Here is a 22,582-nt window from a genome sequence, read left to right on the forward strand (position 1 = left end):
ATGTGAAAATGCAAAGAGTAAGAACCAACCCACACCCTTCCTACCTGCATATACTCTGCGAGTTCGAAGTAAGCTCTCCCAATTTGGCACAGCACCCAGCCAGTGTTGTAGTGGTGGGATGGTAAATGGCTTAAAATATTTATCGCTTCTTTGCAGTTGTACGAACACAAGGCTAAGTAACCTTTCCCCATGTCACGAAGAAGGCTCATCAAACCTTCTAGGAGAAAAATACAATAAATGAAAGTGGAAAAAAGACGGCTGAGACTTATTTACTTGAGACTGCTAATCCCGTAAGCTCTCCATTGTGGCAGGCACTGCTCCTGAACTCGCCTATGAAAATCTCTCAGGAGTTCCCAAACACAGGCTTATACACTCTTAATTTAGGCATAATATTCCAAAGATCAACCTTTTTAATGGAAGTCTGATAGTAACGACTTCTTAAGCCAGCAACAGAACACTCAGGCACAGAGAAACTCTGAAGTTCAGGGCAACTGGAGTTTTGCATTTACAGCAGCTATTCAAACATTTTGTTAGGTCTGAACACAGTTTCCACATGTCTGGTATCCATGGATACATCTTCTTGCTGCCTGGAAACATTACTGAGCCAAAAAGAGAAGAATTCAGCAGTTTGTCTAGGATTTTCTGACAATCTGAATAAAGACTTGTTTTTAAACAAATGGGAAATATGAAGGGAGAACAGCCTGTATAAACCCGATTTTGAGGGAAGATGACTGGGTTACTCATAGCGCCTTCGAATCAGTTTCCAAGAATCTTGCCTGGAAATATTTTAATCATTAATAAGGATCAGCGCTCGCAAGATACACCTGCTTACAGCTAGCCGCTTTGAATACTTCTTCACATGTTCGTATTGTTAACTAGAAGATACTGAATTCAATCAGTTTTCATAATTATACAAAAGCGATAGCTGCAGGCTAACCGAAACAAGAAAGAAGCGAACACTGGAGCAACATTTTTTTTTCCCCATTCAACCTTCAAATAGAGATATACTAAGTTTTACTCTACTGGAGTCCAATAGTGTTCAAACAGACCTGCTGCTGCCTTCTGTAGCGTAAAAGCCTGGATCTGTGGTGCAACAGTGGAAATTTTCCCTTCTGAAATGATGGAAGAGTCCAGTTTGGTAATTTCCAAACCATCATTTAAGTTTGGTTGAGTTATTCCTCCCTTATTTGTTTTACTTTTTGTTTTTCTGTTTGGAATCTTAGGTGGAAACTTCATTTTTAATTTTTTGCTATTTTCCTGCAATTAAGAAAAGTAAGAGTTACGTATATTAAAAAAAAAAAGTCTTTTCAATTCAGAAGACTAAACTTGGAAGTGACTTGTGTAAAGTTATATTTATGCCTCTTTGCAGCTTTGACAACCATGCCCAGCCGTTTGACTTTTAAACTTAAGTATGCAGGCACCTAATAACCTCACAAATGTTTAGTAGTTCATCTTTAAACAGCAAGAGTTCACATCACCTAACTACAGTCCACGAGTATTTGCGCTTTAGTGTTCCGCTCCATTGTTTGAAGAGCGGAAAACAGATGAACATAACTTTGTTTTGGCAAAAATAAAAAAAAAAGTATCTGCTCAAAATGAATTCAATAAATATATCTGAATGACACAACCGCTTTTCAAACGGGTTGACAGCACCACTGCATTTTTCAACCCAGTACGTGCCTTTGCTTTTCTTCATGATAGTCTTCTTCCTACTATTCCAGTTGAGCACTTGAGTGCTTAAAAAAAAATAACATATTACGGCATCATGACAAGTTTTTGTAGAGCCAGATATTTCATAAGCTCCTCTCATTATAGGACCTGTTCTTAAGCTGCTAGAATTGCTACGTATATGGGAAATTATTAGTCAGTACAGGGGCACGGGTAAGAAACTGTACTGAAGTTTGTTACCTTTGTTGTAGAGCTATCACTAGTAAACAGGCGAGAGCTTCTTCGAGGCAGTGCGTTTGGTGGAGCAGCAATTGTCGGGCTCAATACCTGAGGTGTTGTACTGAAAACAAACGGCACATTAAAAAAAGAAAAATTAAAGTTCTTCACTCCATTTTTAATAAAACCAGCTTTTATCTTTGTTTTAAAGAAAAATGCCCAAGTACTATAGTACAGATGTTCCCATTTTGAGGGATAAAAACCCCAAATCTACCTGTTGCATGGCAAGAACATGAGCAGAATTTCCTTCCAGCTACTTTTTCATTTACTGATGAAGTGGTCTAACTGCAAAGGAGATTTAAAACAAACAGGCCAACCACCATGTACAAGCTTCCCACTTACACACTGGAGTTATTTTACCTCACAAAAAAAAATATTCACTCCTTCCTCATCCAGAGAGAAATTCTGCAGGAACATCCGCACAAGTTGGGCAAATACAGCACCAAATTCCTTCAAGAAAGGAGATGCAAAAGGTAATACCAAGGTATCTTTTTTCCCCTACCTTGTCTGTGGGCCGGAGCTCTGCGTTTGTGCAACAAGAATTGGAGTGACTTCCCGGCTATTGCCGCTCTGCGAGAAGACAGATTTTGTTCCAGCTTGGCTTATCCTGCTGACAGTCTGCATAACACAAAGTTTCTACAGGTTTGTTATTATGTCACCAAGAAGTCACAACCTCTGCTACATGAAACCAAACCCATTGTGCCTATCAGACACTGAACAAACGAGGATAAATAGAGATTCTTTCAATCAGGAGTGAGGGGTTTCCCCATCCCAAGGGGCAGCCATCCAAAGCATTTCTCCTTTTACCTGCTAAAATGCCAGTAACACCGAGTTTACCAACTTTATGCACATTATTTGAAAGATATAAAATCTCCATCTAGTGGCAGGAAACTATATGTTAAGATGTTTGTGCAAGAATAAGAGGGAATTAAAAGATGTCATATTTAAGTTCTTCCTACAGAGAAAGTTGTACAAGAAAAACCCCGCAACCACGAGAAGAGATTTCTGAATTATCGTGTTACAATTACATCCAGAAGCCACTCAGCATTAACACCTCGATGAGGCGCAGACCGCACAACGTCTGAGCCCGCCGCTCTCCTGTTTAGCACGCTTGTTCATAGCGTAAATCGGTATTTCACAAATCAAATCACTATTGCTTTGGCCTTTGGAGCCGATACAGAACTAAACTGCTTCCTCAAAAGGGACCTGCATTATACAGCACTGAAAGTTCGCAGAGTCCTACGCTCACTAACAGGGAGCAGCGCATTCCTACGTGCCAGTGGACTAATGCTTTGTGTTCACACGCACGTTTTTTGTACCTTTTCTTTGCCACAGGTTACAAGCATGTAACAGGACTTAGCACCAGAACATTGTCTTGTATCTTCACACATCTTCGGAGAACCAAAATGTGCACTTTGATGCCTACCCTGGCACAGCTGAGGTGTGGGGGCTTAGAGCTGTGATAACGTGACTGTGAATCTGAGACCTAAGGCACAAGTTCAGATAGAAATTCGCTGTCTGATGTGTAGACTTCCGATAAAGGATTCAGAACCGGTCCTTCCCCTCCCTGCCTTTCAAAGAAAGCTCAAACGCTATCTTTCTGCCCCCCTCCAGGGACGCTAACATTCAACCCAGTGATGCTGCTTAGAAGAGATGTTCCTTAAGACACCAGAAATCGACAAGCGGGATCAACGGCAGCACATGCAACATCAGTTTATGCATTCTGACTTCTAACGTTTTGTCCTTCCCTTCTCAGTTTCTTTGTTATCGGAGGACAGTTTAGGCGGCCAGCAAGCACGCTTGCCCACTCAGATAGGAAGCCTTTGGATCCGTCCTGATGTTTCATTCATTTACGTAAGTGTTTCCTAGGAAACTGCCTCCGTAAAGTCGTGCACATTCTAGCCACAGCTACACTAAACCTTTTCTAAGTCAGTAATTTGAAGAGCAGAAATGAAACAGGCCAAGTAATTATTTGCATTGGACAAAGCATGCATCAGAACTCTTGGATGCATCAGAACTCTAAGCTGTTTATTAAGATGTATTAAATATTTGTGTTTAGGTAGCAGCACAGATGCATCTGGGCAGAAAGCAGATGCATGGATTAGCAAAATTCAGCAACAAAGCAGCAGCAACCATGACTTGACTCCCCAAAGCTTTTCACCTAGCAAGTAGCACACGCGTGACATTAAATGCAGACGAGTACTACACTGAAGAGCTGCACTTTGCTATTTCAATTTTTCAGACTCATGACAGTTTACCTTCCTACGTATGTACAACCCACCACAAGCCAGTGTTTTCAGCTGTACCATCGAAAACTGGTTGGTCCTGAGCCACTACAGGATGGGAACTGGATGAACCATACAAAGCATCCTTCTAGCAGGCTGTTTTAGCACAGTCCAGCCCCAACACAAAGGCAAAAAAAGCGCACAATTAAGAACCGATAGAAACTGTTGCATAACGAGATGCCTAGAGACAGGATACCATAATGGCTCCTGCAATGAGACTCCAGAGCTCCCAGTCACAGGCCGTGGAAGACCATCCAAAGGGGAAGGAAAAAAAATAAAGTTATCTGCTTACTGGCTTTTATTCTTTTAAATATTGGGCCAATGAGAGAAGAAAAATGCAGTTTTTAACAGCTCCCAAACTTCACTTGCAGGATGGCACAAACTGAGCACCAACTGATTTGTCCAGAGCATCAAGTATGGAAATTCGAATTCTACTTTTGGAAGAATTCAACACTACTACTTGCACTAAGCTTTAAAGAGCTAGCCACCTATAAAACACTAGCATCCCTTGTGCAGCTTGTAGATTTACTAAAAATACAGGGAAAAATCCTCAGGTTTTTTGTTTTTAGAAAGGAACAAATGGTTCTTCAACTGTCATCAACATTCCACCTCTCATTTATCACTATGGCAACTATGGCAGTTTCTTACTGAGCAAAAAAGACAATTTTTAGTTTCCTCTACACAAGACTTAGCCGAGTGAAACAGCACCCTTCTATCAGGCAGCCCTCCACAGACCAGCAGGAGTATTTTGATTACGCTGGTCCGCAGATTAGAACTCAAGAACAGCTTGCAAGAAAGCAGTGGCTTCAGTTCACTTGAGGCTTCTAGGATTATTTGAAATCATCCCCGAAGAGACATTAATTAAACAAAAAAATATATATCTTAAAGTGAAAACTCCAAGTTTGGACTGTCTTCAGAGTCAGAACACAGAAGAGTTACGAATCCTTTGTTGTTTAGACTCATCAGTGTCCAAACGCTCCCCTCTGATGGCAGGTGGGCAGAAGATACAGCACCTTCTCAGGCTGCCTCGGGCACCACCAGCCGGGCAGCCTGCACATGCCCCTGCGCTTTGAGGGAGGGGGGAAAAGGGCTTGTTTTCATGAGAAATAAGAGACTATTGCGTATCATTATAAGAGTGGAGAAAACAAAAATCTCTTTTGCTAGCCAAAGGAAGTGACACGATAAGCTGAAACTATTTACAACGCAAACATCTTTACTTGAGATAAGGTATATTTTTTTTTCTTGCTGCCTCATTTGCTTAGCTGAAAAGAAGATTTTTCAAAAGAAAAACAAACTAGTGAGGTTTTAGAAACAGTTGTTTCAATGTAATAGACTATTCTACAACAAATTCTATTTCAACTAACATTTAAGAAAAGTCTAAAAAGTTTTGTAAGGAAACAAAGGACACCCAAGCAGTTGTAGTCAAATTAAACTGCTCCGCTTACCCCCCAACCTCACTAGCCTATAAATATACATGAGCTGGCGAACAATATTAGTTTGCGGCGTTAAATAATTACTAGTAAGAGCAGGTATTTTTCCTTTAAAAAACCCCACACTTTGCAGACAAATTAGACATAAATTTAATTCTCACTAAACCCAAACCGTTTCTAGAACTAAAGGCGGCTGCAATCAGTTCCACGCTCAGACAAGTTGTTTTTCAACACAAATTTTGTGAACAGGGGCTAAGTTGTGTTCTCCTCACTGTTAGCAGAACTCAGCTCCTGTACAACGTTGGGATTTTTTTCCTGAAACATGGGTTCTTCTTTAAAAGCACACTGCAACGTCAAATCCACAGAACAGCAATCACATTCTAAAACGCAAGATACCTTCTTCGAAGGTGCTCCTGTGGATGGCACATCAATTACAGAGGAAGAGTTTGTGTAGTTTTGTAAATACGATCCATCTCCAGGGCTTGGCGTTTCTAGTGGCAAAATTCCAAAGCTGAGAACAAAACAAAGAGGAAGGGTCAATGTCTCAATGTCAGACCACTAGAGCTGGCCTGATTCTGGGATTAAAACCGGGACCCAGATGATCAACTTTATTTCAGAACTACTTCATGGATTTATGTTAACCCTCTAATATCTTACTAGCCTCATCCATAAAGAGACACTTGAAAGAGACAACTTTGCCAGCCTGCATAATAACTAATAGACACAGACCATCCAAAGATTAACAGCTTGTAATATAACACTGTTTAACTCTGATGGCATGTAGGATAGAGAAAAAAAAATATATACACACACGCTCTTCAGAAGAGAGCTATTCTTCAAGGAAAGCTCTTAAGAGTAGCTTTTCATAATAAAGTTTATTCCAGAGCAGAACATATTCCTTTAAGCACTTTTTCCAGTGTGACCATCACAAGAAGCAATATACTGAATCAACAGTTCTCTTCTAATCAAATACTAACTGCTTGTTTAAAAAACAGAAGAGATGAACACTAGGACCAAGAGCAGTTACGAAAGTCGTTTAGCTTTCACTTCTGCAGCATTATTTATAATACACTACCAACACGCGTGCTCGAGCGTGTTGTGGGGCACCAGACATCTTGCCTGTTTCAAATAACAGACACGGCTGTAGACAGAAATTGTCTCTCTCAGGAACCTACCTTGGAGTTAGAGGGCTCAAAGCTGCAGGTCCCCCCAGTAAACTCCGCCCGGTTTTTGGTTTATTTTGAGCCTGTTTAGACAATATGGCAGTTCCTGACCCGAGCGGGACAGCATCTGGTGAAATTACAGCCGAGTCAATGTAAGACATAGAAGAATCCGTGTTCAAGGAGGAATATTTTGAATTGGAGGATTCTAGGTTGATTCTGTTCAACTCCTGAAAATGGAAGGCGGCTGTTAGATACTCACAAAGTGTAGTTTCTGATTAGCATTCTTCAGTGAAGCTGGAAAGACTGCTTTAAATACAATGATTTTAGCAAAACTCACAATTGTGTCTTGTGGCGTTTCCATAAGGACAGTCTCAGGCTGCCTATGGGATATGTTGTGATTAGATACCAACGTTGTGCAAGTGTTAGGCAGACAGCTGCTGAAGTTCTGTAAAGATGTTAATTTAAACGTTTGGTCAGGGTCTGGTTTTTCACCTGTAAGATCGGAAAGAGATTTAAGTAGTTATTCCTAAGTCTACACACTGAATATTCAGGCTGAAACAAGGAGGACAGGGGAGAAGGTATTTTAAGAGGGGTGTGTTCCAATTTCATTGTTTTAAAACCCCTTACACTAAATCAGAAGTGTTTTTCCACTACAAAACCCTGGACAATCAGTTTTATTAAAAAAACAGTCTTGTTTTTTTTAAGTAATTCTCAGAAGCATAGTTGCTAAGGGTCTACTAACTGTAGGTTGCAAAGCATGTAGTGTTGTTAGATCCAAAAGCGTATAAGTAGCAAAAAATAGATGAAAACAAGACAAAAGCTCTAAACACTGGTAGAGTTTTCGAATGTGTGATTGCTCACAAAACTACTCCCGAATAATTCTGCTAGCATTTTCCTTACTAGTTCTGGACAAGAAGTAAAACAAACCTTGCCACATGGCGACAGCAAATCAGAAAGCTTGACTTAACCAGAAAACATCTTCACTAGTAAAATGGTTCTGCAGACTTACCTATTTCACATAGCGATTCAAAAGGGGACCAGAGGAAAGGATTTAAACTAAGGCTCTTTTGGTAACATTCTGATCCTTTGGCAAGCCGGTCTGTCTTGCTGCAAAAAGAATGTAACAGTTTATAGGGAAACTTAAGAACAGCGCTTTTGTTCAAGATAGCTTTCCAGAAGAGGAGTTGAAAAAGAAAAACACATTGAGAGTCACGGCAACAGTCCTCATTTTTCAAACCACAGAGTAATATTGAGTGCTTTTGAAGTTATTTGACATATTTAGACACAGTCCTCAAAAAAAAAGTTACAGAAGCACTAACAGAGCTTGAGAATTTTCGTTTCAGACAGATGCTGTTCTTCACAACAGCTTTTTTCTTTTATGCAAACAGCAACCCAATTGCTAGCCTTCCAGCCATTTTATATATCTATGGATAATATTTTTGCACCTAAATTAGGGGGTAAATTGAATACTTAAGTATCTGGCTACAAAGATAGGCTTCTTCTGAAATAAATATTTTTGAGAACAGGTATACCAGGGAAGAACTCCAGAACCCCACTGTTCCTATTCAATCTGTTCACATTTACCAAGATGTGGTAAATGCATCTAAGCATTTTCTTGCATCTAAGCAAAACACTTAAATTTGTAAAGTTATTCTGACTGACAGTCCTCAAAACTTTCATTTGAAGGTTACAGCTATACATCTGTAAAACAGATACAGAAAAATCAAAATGGCAACACGGAGAAACAGGCCTTGAGCGTGTCTCTTAGGGAAGAATACAGAACAAACCCAAAGGTATATATATATAAAAAAAAAGATTCTTGTATTGCTTGCTTAACAACCCAGAAAAGAAGAATTTGTTTTCAGTCAGTCATAAACTCTAGGAGAAAGATAAACCATTCTCGCATTCCCCAAATTAGATGGTTTCCATAACTATCTACCTGCATCTATCGCAGTCCAAAATTGTGCAGGCCATATAACCCGAAGACAGGTGTATCCTGGGGTGACTAAAAATATATCTGACTAAAATTTGGCTTGGTCAAATAGAAACCCCCAAGCTTTATGAGACAAAATAAAAAAGCAACGTTACCAGTAGACATGTCCCAGTAAGGAGAGTGTAAAGCATGCAGAGTCACCAAACTCCATAACAATGTCATCATGGCTTTTCTGTTTATTCAAGACTCCACCAGATAAGATCTGCTCTCCTTCTGCAAGCCTTTTTAAAAAACAAGAGGTTTAAAGGGGTTACAAGGCTCACAGTATTGGTAGTCCAGTGTTTTCACGCTGCTGCAAACAAAAACAGAAATCCATTGTCAGTGTTCACAAGTTTCAAACCACACACAAGCTAGTTCCTGCAAATGAATTTTAAATAAGTGACGGATTCCTCTAGCAACATGGAGGTACGCGGTACTCTGAAGCCGAACTTCTCTACTGGGAGCGAAGAAAACCAAAACAAATCCCAAAACTCCAGCCCACTCCAAAACCAGAGACGCTAATACAATATACTTTTCCAGAAGTGACTAATCTTAGGTAGAACACTAAACAGAGGACAAGAAAAATCTTCTGGACATTTGATTTTTGAAGGTACTTTACTTAGTAACAAGCCAAGACAACACTTAGCCTGGCTTTGTATCCCAACTAAGAAACACAATCTGTAAGGCTCCATGCACTTAGTTAAGATTCAATATTGGGATATGGCACAGAATTTGGATTTTAATGCCTTGCTTTCTTGCAAGAGCTGCTCAAAAGGAGAACAAAGGCTCAGTTTGCATCTACTCCACCTACAGCGAGCAGCACCGCTCACATGGAATGGGCCACTCGCTAATAGGCTTGAAAACAACTTTATACAACTTGTGGGGATGGGAGGTGTTCTTCTGGGTTTTGAGACTGACACCTGCATAAACAAATCACCTCTTCTTGCCTCAACTTGAAATTATAGTTGTGGTTAGATGCTTCCATCAGTATAGACCATTCCCACAAGAAAACAAGGTACATCCATATAAACGGGCTCATATAACTGTAACAGCAGCAATGACAGTTAAATTTAACAGATTCTAAAGAATACATTTAAGAAATCCCACCCATCTAACGGAAATGAGTTCAGAAGCTGATGTACTACATGCACACACCAGATTTTGTAAAAGCAAGGGAGGGAACGATCAGCTTCAAGCTAATTCCACTGGGATCTTGCCAAGAAGAGCATTAACATGATTTCCCTTTCAACAGAAGATGCAAAGAAACCTGTATCCTAACAGCTCCAAAAGTGTTAAAAGAGTGTCAAGAGAAACACAACAAGTCAAGACATCCTTGCTAAAGATGTCAAAGGACTCGCCTACTAAAGAGATTATCAAAGACTACAGAGCTTCCCCTGCTGCCTCCGGAGAGCACCGCATTTTGGTTATGTGTTGTGAGTAGGATCACAAATCCTGCAAAATAATCGCATCATACTGTGTGAAATACCAAACGTCACATATTACCTATTCTAAAGAAATTAAACAATTTTTTTTTTTTTTGGTCATTGGAAGAGGGCCACCAAAAAAACCAAACCAAAAAAGCCACAACACATAACCACAAGGTTTTACAGAGAGACATTTTAGCTTCTGTCAATAACTGCCACAGTATTTCGAACTAAGTTTTTTGAACTCAGGTTTTGGCTTTGGTGCCTCATCCCCGCCATTCCGTATCTCAGCCAGAGTTTCCTACATTTGAGCTGCAATAGCCTGGAAGGTCTACACAGAAGTGAAATACCCTCACCAACAACCTCTCAGGGCATTAGGGCCTGGAGCTTGAGTTACTTCATTACATGCTCTTCCTGTGAGACACCAGCAAACCAGCAAGACACCTTGACGCTCCTATGTCCCTCTCAAGGTTAATTTTGACATCGAATGCAGCATTCTTGGATGAGGACTCAAGGTGGGTTTGTTGTTGGCTTTTAAAAAGAAAAAAATATATTTCTGTCTGCCACCTTTTCCCCCACCCAGGCATTAACAGTCACTGGGCAAGAGGAGCAAGCTTACTGTTTGAGGGAAGTGGCCCATCCACTAAATTCATACTGGAAACACTTAATGAAATAAGCGAAGTATCAGAGGAAATGCAAAACCAAACCAAACGCTTCCCAGAGTGATCTCCTTGAGTCATCTCAGCAATCAACGTTTTTCTCCCCCTATACACTTTGACAGCTCCTTTGTAAGTTATTCAATACCTTTCAGGGGTTTCTGCAATATGGGCTAATATTCCTTAGGTCCACATCTGTAAGCAAAATGAATTGAACTTATAATCTTTAGAGCTGAAGGACCAGTGAATTACAAGTTTATGCAGCTTTTAAAGAGAAATCCAAAAAAAAAAAAAAAAAAGAAGAGATGCATTTGTAACCCTGGACTGAACATAAAGGATTTACTTACTTGCTGAGGTCAACACAACATTTTGCAAGCAGGTATTTACATTGCGGGGTAGTACAGCTGTGTCCCTTTAGGAGCCTGTATGCTTTATATGCCTTTCCTGAGCGGTAGTAACACGTTGCCAGTAAAAACAGTGCTTCTTCTGAATGTACTAAAAAAAATAATAAAGAAAAATAATCAGTTGGTCATTTACCCTTTTGATACAAAGAATTTAGGGGCAGGGGGTAGAAGCCAGCTAGGAATAAGAGAAAAGAAACCAACTATTGATATTAGAGAAATTCATTACTGAACGAAGCGCATTTCTTTATTTGTCAGCATATCGCAGACTTCCATACGCCATTTTCTTGTATAATCAGACCAACTCGTAACATCTACTGTTGTAGGAGAACTTTGATCTTTCTGGCTACCTGATCTAAATAAGTGATTAGCCAGCTTGTTGCTAAAAATAACAGCAAGTCAAGCAAAGCAGTCATTCCCAGCAGAACACAGCAACTTTAACAAGTCTTCGGCCACACCAAGACTTGGCTCAGAGTATCATCACACCGCTGGTAACGCTCTGCGCCAGCTTAACCAGCGCATAAGCACTGGCACAACACTGACTCTTAGGAAGTAGAAGAGCTTTTAGAAGTAAGATCAACTGTAGCCTAATTTAACAGTTTTAACCCTAATTTCAAGCGGTCTTTTCCTGTTTGCAATTTTACTTCTGTTATTTTTCTAAAGCGCTTGATGCTGTATCTTCATGTGACTTAATGAAGCAGATTTTCCAATTTTAATGACTTTTAAAGTCCATCAATTACCAGTCACCTCTACCCCAACACCAAGCCTTGTCCTTCTTGCTGCCTACACTCGTTATTTCGTTGGAGACATTGAAATTACCATTCAAATACTTTATTTTATGTTAGGAAGTAGTGATAGGGACAAACGCTCCTACAAATCCTCTTCCCAAGCTGAATCCTCACAGGTTTCTAAATTCTGAATGAAGTAGTCAAGCTTCAGGAAAAATCATCTTTATCTAAACAGCAAACAGGAATAATCAAGATAGAAACACTTCTCTATGGCAGAAACGGGAAGTATTTAGATTTGATGTCTGCTTCCATTGCAGAGATGAATTATGTACCGCGCCGAGAATGTTCTATTCCCAGAGCTTGACTTGGCATCCAGATTTGAGACTGAGGTCAGACTTGCTGATTTTACTTGTGATTACAGCATAAAGGACAGAGCTAACCCCTGGAGTAACTTAAAACCTTACTGAGAATTATCAGCCGAAACTTTAAACGCCAGAGAATGCGCTTTCGTGAGGCAACAGTGAGCATTACCGTGCTGTGGTGTTAATGCGAGCATTAAGCTACGATGATGTGAAATATCTGTATGTCTTCATTTTAACTGTTCCCTGAGTTAGAGAGAGACATCCAGAGACGCTCACGGATTATAAACAACCATGGAATCTTACCCTATTCTTTGCATTTCTCAAAATGTTACACTCAAGTCACCCTTATGCAATGATGTATTTTGAAATCAAAGAAAGGCTGCCTATAAAGGCAAGCAACTTAACTCTCCAATTAAGAAACCCGCATTACTTTATACTTTTCAGAACACACTGCTGTGCAAATGGAATTCAGCCTTAAAAGAAACAATTCTGATGATGGTTTTTTTTATCTACCTACATGGAACTCAACAGAAAAATCAATATGAGCGTTGTACAAAAACCTCTTTGGGCAACCTGCTCAAATCCTTCGCTACGCTGAAAACTGACTATTTTAAGTTTGTGTCATCACCCAGACAGCGACAATGGAAACTGAAGACCCAAAGTGAGGACATTTTATTAGCCTTAGCCTAAAAACACTACGATCTTTTCGAAAATTAAAGTTAAATCAATTTTTTTTCTCCACTAAATTTAACACACTTCAAGAGTTCTGGGAAACTACCAAGCCACAGATGTCCCTACAAGGACAGTAATTGCAGGTGGACTTCAAAGAAGTTCTTCTCAGGGTAAAAATCACCACCGTCCATACGGAGTCACTGCATTTGAGGCCAGCAGCTTCTCCTCTGCAGTATAACTTATTTTAAGCAGAAGCCAGATGTTTTGTTAGCAAGTTAATTGCTTGAACCCAGTGACAGCATGCATGCTGTTCTCTCTCAGCACTGCTGGTCACTGAAAAGAGCTGTTTGAAGTACTCTTGCAGAGATGATCCTGCAAAGATAGAGTCAGTATCAAGTCGTATATTTTTCTCTTGGCTGCTGCAAAAAGTGGATTCTCTTCGTTTCTACATCCTTGGCAACTACCTTCAGTCTAGCATTTCCCTGCATCTCCCAACGTGCTGTATTCAGGGGACAGAAGTCATCCTTAAAACACTATTTCCTTTCCATACACCTAGATTATAAGATTCCATAATATTCTACACAACACCTCTCATTTGAGCACCATCTGGAAGACCTCAGATTTCACGGGTAACTTTGACATAAGGAGAAAAAAAAAAAGTCTTTATTTCTCAAAAATTAGATTTGTGTTTCCATTGTTAAGATATGCTTTGTGGGCATGTCAGGCAAAACACTGAAAGCAAAATATTTTGTCACAAAACACAGAGCATGAAACAGGTTATGCAGTTTAATTCACATTATAAGCTCAAGTTGTTTAGCATAAGAAATTATATTACACTTATGAAAAAAACCAACCCAACCCTTAAGCTAAAATATGTTAGTGATTAGGGGACAACACCTTTCAAAACAGAGAAGAAAAGCTGAACACCAGGCTGGAGGAGAAAGAAGTAGAGAAGAACAAAAACCTTATCTGAGGTCATGGAGGAAAGGTTAAGGAAGAAGAGGGACTAGAACACAAGAAGAAAGAGCTCTTTGAGGGACCAGGAAAGGCATAGATTTGTGTTACTGCTGCCTGCTCAGTATCCCAGACGTCCTAGATGTGACAGCATTACAATGAAGTAAAAATTAGCAAGAATTCAACAGGAGATACCCATTCCATATGTTCTGATTCTCATTGTCTCAATTTCACTACACTTTTCTCTCATCATCACAAGATTATCTCTTTCAGCTAACACACCAATCAACATATCTGAACAGAGTTATTAACAAAGACAGCTTTCACCATCAAGACAATTTGCAGAATTTGTGTATGCATCTATCCTCAAGTGCCCTTGGAAGACATGTAATGCTCAAGGTTATTAAAAAAAAAATCTCTCCCATTTGATACCAAACAACAGATCACTGTAAACATTGTACTTAAACACACAATTCTGAGTTTAATATTTTTAAGGAGGTTTTGCTGTAAAATAACATTGCTGCCGTTTCATGATTTGATTTTCCAACCTAATTGCGAAGCATTCTTCCGCTTTCCCCAAGCAGAAAGTTAAACTTCATTATCACAAGAAGAGTAAAACAAAGCAGGACCAGAGGCTCAAAAATCCTAAATGAAAATTGAAAGAAAAATCATCAACTTTATATTTGCAAAGTACATACCTTCTGCATACAATCTTTCTGCAAGGAACACTGCATCGCGGTAAGCATAGTGGTTAAGCGCTTGCCATATAGCAGCCTGCAAGACAAGAAAATAATCTAAATTTAGAGAGAAGCTTTAAAAATGCAGAACTCGTCAGCTCCTACTGTCAAAAGGCAAAGTTCAATTTTGTTTTATTGGAGTCATAGTAAGAATGGAGAATGATAAGCACGCAGCCCAAGTTTTAGTTGTTTCAACTGCTAGTAAGGAGACTTAAAAAAAACCCAACAACTTCGCACTGAAGTCATGAACCAATCTAAGAGCGTTGCTCGCTAATTACCATACACAACCATCTAAACCTCAGTCAACACGTGGAAGTACTTGCTGTTATTTCGGCACTCGTTACTGTGAGTGGAGTGAGTGAGTTTTAGCCTGGTGCATAACTGGGCATGAATTATTGCCAACTACCACCAAAGAAGAGCATGTTAAATAAGGGTAAGAACAAAAAACACCCCCCAACTGGTTACCAGAGTATTCTGTTTGGTCTTAGCTCTGCCCAAGGAGGGCCAGCGGAGGCAGGAAAAAGCTAGGGTGCCAAATCCATTAATGGCATTACACGTAAACCCATTTAAACTACCTCCTCTTGAGACATGCCAAACCAGAAGCCAACAGGACTAGAAATCACATTGGTATCCAAGGCTGTCCATATAAGATTGATGTTGATTAATTACGTTAGGTATGCAGCATTCTCCTTGAAGGGATATCAGTGTTCCCTTAAGAACCAAGATGAACACGATCCACTGCTTTTTGTTGCAGTGTTTCATTTCGGTCTTTGCTCATCAGCCACCTCTTTACTGCCACTAATTAAGCTTGTGAGGTATTGCACAAGAATGAGTGTAATGCAAATGAGATGGACAAATTGATATATGTACAGATATATATGAAGGCAACCTCCTCCTGCATTTTGCTCCTATACCCATACTTGGTCAAAACCAGCTACCTGCTGGAGGGTACTATCGTTTGCAGGAGTGTGGGACTGTCAATATTTGTGCAGACTGGGAAGATGGCACTACTCCAGTGAAACGCAAATGAAACGCACATACAGGTGTACCGACTGCGTACACCGTTAGAGTAGCTGTCATCGTTACTTGCACCGCTGTCGCCAGCAGCTGAACTACAAGCAACAGCCACCCAGCAAAAGAAGAGGGCTGGGGTACGCAGGCTTCACCGCAAACACTACTCAGCCAATTTTCTTCAGATCAGATTAAAAGCCTTCTGTTATCTGCAAGGGAGGGGTGGGATGGGAAAAATAATTCCTTTTAAGATCTATTCAGCCTTTCCTCCCCACCTGTTACCAGCAGCGGTGTGCATGCTTATCGGGGTTTGTGTTCGAGGTTAGCAGGGCTGGTATCAGGATGGTGGTTCCTTCCCATCAGACAGTCCTGCTCCACTCCAAACCAGTTTCCCATATGCAGCAAACAGCCATTTTACAGTAGTTTTGTTATTACCAATCCAAACGAGATCTGAACTTATGAACTCAAGGCGCTGTGGTCTAGTATTTTTCCAGTATTCATCAGTAACTGAAGACAAACAGAATTAGCTTCTGATACCTATCAGACATCCAGAACTAAAAGAAATTTTCCAGAGCTAAAGAAACAGCGCCCTGTAATGCTATTCCCAGTAGGAAAGGCAAGCACCAATTTCATCTAAAAAAAAAAATTCAGACGTCTCATAGAGTTACATGTACCATATGCTACTTCTTCCAACACAAACTTGACAAACTCAGGGTGTGAAAAATGTGCGAGTTCTCTTCACGCAAGCCTACACAGCCGTCATGAACAGTACACACCAGCGCTTCCAATTACTATATAGAATATTATACACAACGACTCTACAGACATACTATTTTCTTCTGTCAGTAGGTTCCAACAATATACTTAAAGAGTCAACAGGTCCTTTTAAGCTCGTGTGAAAGTATTTAAAAATGAATTCTCTCAGTTTGATTATTGTAATACAAACACCTTATTATTTCTCTCTGGCTGTATTCCACACTTCAGATAACTTCAGCCACAGCATCTGCCCGAAGTGATTACTCCCTTTTACCTTGAAAAGCTCCAAGGCTGTACATTGTTCCATGCACCACAGACAGTGAGGTACAAAAAGTATGAGACAGAAGGAGGGTGTTAAAAATCTTTCAGAGTATACCCAAGTCAGAGCAGCCTAAGGCCTCCTTTTTCTCTTGCTCTCAGGAGCAGCTCTTCCTTTACTGAGTCACGAGTGACATTTAGATGAATCTATCCAAGTTGTGTCGTCTTCAGGTTAAAAATACTGTCTTTACAGGGATGTAACTCAGCCTGCTTACAAAACAAAGGTATGGGGGTGGGGGTGGTGAAATCAGTGTCATTTGACTTCTCAAACAGCAGCAAGTTGCCAGAAACAACCTTGCCAAAGGCTAAGAGGGGACATAAGTAATTTTTGGCTATATCGCAGCCACGTTATAAAAGTCACACTACCTACTGGCTCAAATAACAATCACTGCTGAGCAGAATCCCAGTGAAAGCCAGAAGTCAGCTGGTAGCGTCCCTGGTATGATAATTGTCATTTTGCAACCCAAAAGGTGCAAGTTGGACTCATGCCTTCAGCAGACGAATGCTGGAGACTGGACTCTCCTAAAAGAGCAGGAAGAGGAAAGGATGGTGGCAGGGAATCAGCCACACCTAGGCAGTAACAATTTTCTACGAGAACAGATGTCTTGAACTACCATAAATGAAAATTTCTTGTGCGCCTCTCAAGAAGCAAATTTTGTTCAGGAACACCCATCTCTTTATAAGGGTAGTAGTTTAGTTTGTTCGAGCAGAAGTCCAAGGCAGCAACGCAGCATTAGTGGCACATGATGATTGCTAAACCACACCAGAAGAGCGGTCTTAAGAAAAAACCTAAAGGGGGCATTTATCCGATAAAAACTATTTAGTCCCCAAAGACTTCAGAGCAGGACAAAAGGTACAACCCAAATGCAGTCTTGGTTTCCTCCCTACCGTATTTATCAAATTTTACATGGAATGTGTCAACAGAAACCCAAAGAAGCCTCCTCAAGGGTACACAAAGCAGCTGAGGGACTTCGGTTGCAATGACTGTTCTCAGGGCTACAAACATGGACAGGAGGGAAGCTTGAAGCGTGTCTAAGTTTTATTTAAGCAGGCTTGCAGACCAGATAAATCTCCAGGTCCTAGTCACTCATTTTAAATATGCATTAATTTGCAAATGCAAAGTGAACAGGGAATTCCAAAACTACCATACCAGCCGCAGCTCTGCAGCAAAGCTTCCTCAGAGAGGAGAGCAAGAAAATAAAAGCAGATTCAGACAGGTCCATCTTTTATCCAGAAAATCCTGTGCATTGTCCAAGTGTCACTTCGCATCTAAGCCAAAGAGCTCTTAAGAGACAGGTGTTCTCTTCTGACAGTTATATAGCCTTGGAAATTATTTTCAAAGCTGTATAGCCTACTGACATGCTAAGCAGTTTCTATCATGATTTAAGACTTCTTCAGGGTGGACAGAGGGGAGGAGAGTTTTCCGTGATAAGCTGTGCTGCGTTTATTAGTTACGCAAATTCTGCACGTTAAATAAGCAGACACTGGCACCGCATGTTTTCAGCTTGGAGTTCAAACACCACTCAAGTGGGTCACGGCAGATGATCACCTTGAACAGCTAAATTCCAAAGAAAATGTTCATTTTGTTTCCAAGATGTTTTTCAGAAATATCTGGAAGGCATCCAGTCTGTTTCTCAGCTCACGGGATACGAGGCTTTATGTTTGAGGTGAGGAGTTTTAAATTTACCACATCAGGAAGCACAGTAGAGGTCTGTTGTCTCTGTAAATGCTGGCACTTTTCTTCATCTTAAGGGATTAAAAAAGTTAGTAAAAATCCAACCAGTGAACAGGATGCCTTTTAGGCCATTCATGTCATGTAATTAAAACCTGACATTTATAAGGCAACAGGCACACACAGATTCCGCTATTTCTCTATTATGCTTTGCATATCACAACTGTAAAGATGACAGTTTTTTCCTGGAATGCTAAGCCCTGTAGACATCCGAAAGGCTGGGAGAGAACAGACAAACAGACAGGAAAAATCTCTGCAATGACAAAAGTGAGAAGTAGCGTCAATTTTTCCAATCATATAATTAACAAAAAAAATAATCAGAAAAACAGAGCTAAGTGCACGGTCTCCAGCTAAAACGGGAATTCAGAAATGCAACTGACTTCGCCCAGATGCGTACCGCAAAGTGGAGACCGCTCAGTGGACACATCACAGTAGTGAGAAAGCGAGCGTGAGCTGGTTTGGAAGAGTCCCCTAGTACAGCGGGCCGATCTCTACAGCGCTGCTGACAGCCACGGCCCAGAGAGGAGCACAGCTCCAACAGCAGATCCAGGCAGAACTCAAACCTTGACCTTGTTTAGGATGATGCTCTGCTGGCCTCCTTACCATTAAAAGCAACAATACGACCAAGGCCACAACAAATAACTAATCCTGCACTTACCACTGTTGCTGTAAGCAAGAAAGAGCAGCAAAGCTAACAGCAGTAGAACCACTGATAAAGGAATTATTTGGCATTTGAAAGTGGGCAGAATCTAAATAGATATATTTAACATAGCATCAGAACATCCAAGCTGATAAGAGCTGAAGAATAGAGAATGACATTAGAGAGGTCTTTTACCCTTCTGAAAAATGAAAACAAGACTGCACATTTCTATCCGGGAACTCTCAGAATAGCAAATATTTTCCACTTGGTTAGTCTAATTAGCACAGTACCGGAACTATTAAATATTGTTTCCTGTCATTCACTCTGCAGTGCATTTTTGCTTCCTTTTCTATTGTAATCCTATGTTTTCCTAGAATACCCAGCTGGTGCAAAACACCAGTCAAGCTCCAAGGGTAACGGCAATGGCATAAGTACGACCATTGCAGAAGAGGGATCAGGTGGCTGAAAGCATTTCCAGCACCACATTGACCCTTGCTCTCAGAGTGGATGAACAGAATGGTGGCATCAAGGACACAAACCCCTACAAGAGTGCCATCACTCTCACCATCTTGCACAGACAGGGTCCAGTCAGCAGGGTGGTCTTCCACAGGAGAAGTTGTTCTTCCCCTCTCACCTTTTCAGTAAAAGGAAAGAGGAGAGCCAAAAGCAAGAATTTTCACTATTTCTGTTATAGAACACAGTCTCATACTACCAAGACACTTAAGAGTCAGAGGTTCCTAACATAACTAGGACCCCCCCACACATCCTGTTAAAACGATAAAAATCAAATAAAGAATGGGAACATGAATAAGAAGACTGATTAACAGAAGATTACAGAATAGTTAGTGTAATGGGCATACTGGAAAGGTGGAAAGAAGCAACTCTTAATTCTGTGAATTGTGCCTTTTGGATGGGAAGACTAAGAACAAGAGCAGGAACGCCGGGGTAATTGCAGTGAGACTAAAATACGGTATTAAAAACAAGATTTACATGATTTTCTCTCCTAGGTCTCCCATCAACCTGAAGATACCAAGTCCTAGGGAAGAAGGAACATCCTTCATTTGCACGACACGTACAGAGCCGAGCACGCCGTGAGCATTTCAAAAATGAAACAGCAGCAAATGCAGAAAGGTAAGCGAGACGGAGAGAGAGAGAGAGAGAGAAAGAGAGAGAGGTATCAACAGGTCTCCCAGGGGATCTACGGGGGAAGCCGAAAGGGCCTTTTCTGGAAGCCGACCCAGCTGCGGGGCCACCGGAGCCCGACCCCTTCAGCGGGGAGGCCGGCTGCCCCCGGGCGGGGGCCCGAAAGGGCGACGGCAGCTCGTCCCAGCGGCGCCGGGGATGAGGAAGGGACGCAGGAAGGGGAGAGGAAGGCCGGCAGCCCCACGGGCTCCCAGCCGGGAGGGCGGCGGAGAGCGGCCGGGCCCGCTCCCACCGGCGGAGGGGTCGCCCAGCGCCCGCAGCCCCCCCCGCCCCGGGAGCGGCCCGAGCGGAGCGGGGCCCCCCGCCGCAGGAGAGGGCCCGGCGGCGGGGAGGCCTCCCCGGGGAGCGGGCAGCGCGGCGGGTCCGGCTCCCCCCGCCAGGCCAGGCCGGGCCTTGGGGCCTGAGCGCGGCGGCGAGCCCTAGCCCGAGCCGCCCAGGGGTCGGTACCTGGACGGGTTCCTGTAGCACCGTCATCCTGCTCTCCCCGGCCTCCTCCTTCTCCGCCGCCTCCTCCTCCTCCTCCTCCTCGCCGAGCCCGGAGCGGGGCGGCCCCGGCCCCGCCTCAGTGCGTGTCCCGGCGGCGGCGCGGCCCGACCCGGCCCCTGCTCATTTAAACTCCCAGCGACCGTTACCGGGGCAGGCGGCGGGGAGGGAAGGAACGAGGCCGGCCAAGCGCCGAGTCCGCCCGAAGCTGGCGGCGAAAACACCCGAATTGCCTGCCGGAAATACCCGAAGCCCCAGGCGGAAAGAGCCGAGTGCTGACGGAAAACAGCTGGGAAACCCCTCCCGTCATCAGCCAGGCGGAAGCGCCGAGCGCGGCCGGAGATAGCCGAGCGCTGACGGATACGGCCGAGCGCGGCCGGAGATAGCCGAGCGAGGCGGCCGGAGGGAAGGAGCGGGCCCTGGGGGGCCGCGGCCCCCTCGGCCGTGCCGCCTCCCCGGCCTCTGCTCGGTGCCCGTGATCGCCGGCACGGCAGCGAACACGGGCCGGCTGAGGGGGAGAATACGGAGCTGGGGGGTTCTGCCCCTCACAGCGGGGCGGGCGGCCGTCAGCGCTGGCGCCCGGCGTGAGGGGGCTGAGGTGAAACCCCCAGCGGGGCCTGAGGCTCCTCCCTGAAAGCGCCTTTGCACCCATGCAAGTTAGAAACTTGCACTTTGTACCCAAAAACCGGGGTTCTGGGGTATCCTGGCTACGGGAGCCTGTCAGGAACCGCCAGGACCCCTCGCAGTGCTGGCCTGCCGTCTCCCACCGTAAGGGGAGGCCTGCTGTGGGCGGTGTTGGCCCAGGCCCCAGTGCTTGGCTTTGGCTGGGGGTTCGCTCCTCTCTGCACCCCGTGTAGGGGGACAGCACGGCGCAGGTCTTGCCCCCTGCAGTGGCAGGGGTGTCCTGGGGTCATGTGCTGCCAGCTCTCCCCAGGATGGCCAGGACTAAATTGGGCAGATTGGGGTACTGGGACAAGGGGGCTTATTTGACAATTACAGCTTGAATCTGCAGGTGCCGGTTTATCTGACATCTCACTGACATTGGCAGTGGTAGGTTAATGGTTGGACTCGATGATTTTAAAGGTCCCTTCCAACGCAGACAATTCTATGATTCTATCTCCTGGCACAGAGAGAGCTCTCTTCCCTATCCAAAGGGATGGAATAAAGATGCACAACTAAAATTCCATTTATTAAAAACACTGACCTATTAGTAGCCATCTGCAACTAGCAGAGGCTGTCCTTTTCCAAACCCCTCCGCGGGCTTCCTGTAATACAACTACTGCGTAACGCCACCCCCAGCACACACGCGCACACCTACGCACATGGACTCTCTGCTCTCGCTTGCTCCTTCCGATACCTTTTGCACTTGCACTCAACTGCCTGGCGGACGGATCCTGGCACTGCCTGGTGTGCTGCAGAGCGCAGGGGGGAGCAGGGGGCTGCATCTTTACCCGAGAAGAAAAGCTGCGTGCGTGGGGGTTACGTTGAAAAGTTGCGTGCTTGGCCTGCCTGCTTCCCCACTCTACGCGTCTTTCTCTGCATTTCTGAAAAGCGTTTTTTACAAGTTTGTTATCGCTCCAGTAAATCTGCAGGTGTTTGCTTTCAGGGTGTGAGCAGGTTGGCACGGAAAGGCAAAGCCTTTTTCAGTCCCTGACCTGAGACAAAAAGTGGGTCATGGAGCAGTGCTTTCCCCCTGGCTCGCTATCGAGTC

The 22,582-nt window shown here is 43.0% G+C and overlaps 1 protein-coding gene across 5 annotated transcripts in view; it reads right to left on the reverse strand.

Moving 5' to 3' along the window:
• CDC27 (cell division cycle 27) overlaps positions 1-21,168 on the reverse strand; it is a 33,791-nt gene extending 12,623 nt beyond the window's left edge. For 2 of the 5 annotated variants that reach the window (XM_063354485.1, XM_063354488.1), the window contains exons 1-12: positions 20,836-21,168; positions 14,690-14,765; positions 11,222-11,369; positions 8,911-9,036; positions 7,832-7,929; positions 7,160-7,314; positions 6,835-7,049; positions 6,056-6,170; positions 2,447-2,562; positions 1,909-2,008; positions 1,050-1,257; positions 45-214 (exon numbers count right to left, since the gene is read on the reverse strand). In XM_063354485.1, coding sequence (XP_063210555.1) covers positions 45-214; positions 1,050-1,257; positions 1,909-2,008; positions 2,447-2,562; positions 6,056-6,170; positions 6,835-7,049; positions 7,160-7,314; positions 7,832-7,929; positions 8,911-9,036; positions 11,222-11,369; positions 14,690-14,765; positions 20,836-20,862 — 1,554 coding nt within the window. In that variant the 5' untranslated portion in view covers positions 20,863-21,168. Of the gene's footprint in view, positions 1-44; positions 218-1,049; positions 1,258-1,908; positions 2,009-2,446; positions 2,563-6,055; positions 6,171-6,834; positions 7,050-7,159; positions 7,315-7,831; positions 7,930-8,910; positions 9,108-11,221; positions 11,370-14,689; positions 14,766-20,835 lie in introns of those variants that run through there. The other 3 variants (XM_063354484.1, XM_063354487.1, XM_063354486.1) reach the window with 2 other exon arrangements.
• Positions 21,169-22,582: the final 1,414 nt, after the last annotated feature.

This window comes from Chroicocephalus ridibundus, chromosome 17, assembly GCF_963924245.1.
Source record: "Chroicocephalus ridibundus chromosome 17, bChrRid1.1, whole genome shotgun sequence".
Lineage (NCBI taxonomy): Eukaryota > Metazoa > Chordata > Aves > Charadriiformes > Laridae > Chroicocephalus > Chroicocephalus ridibundus.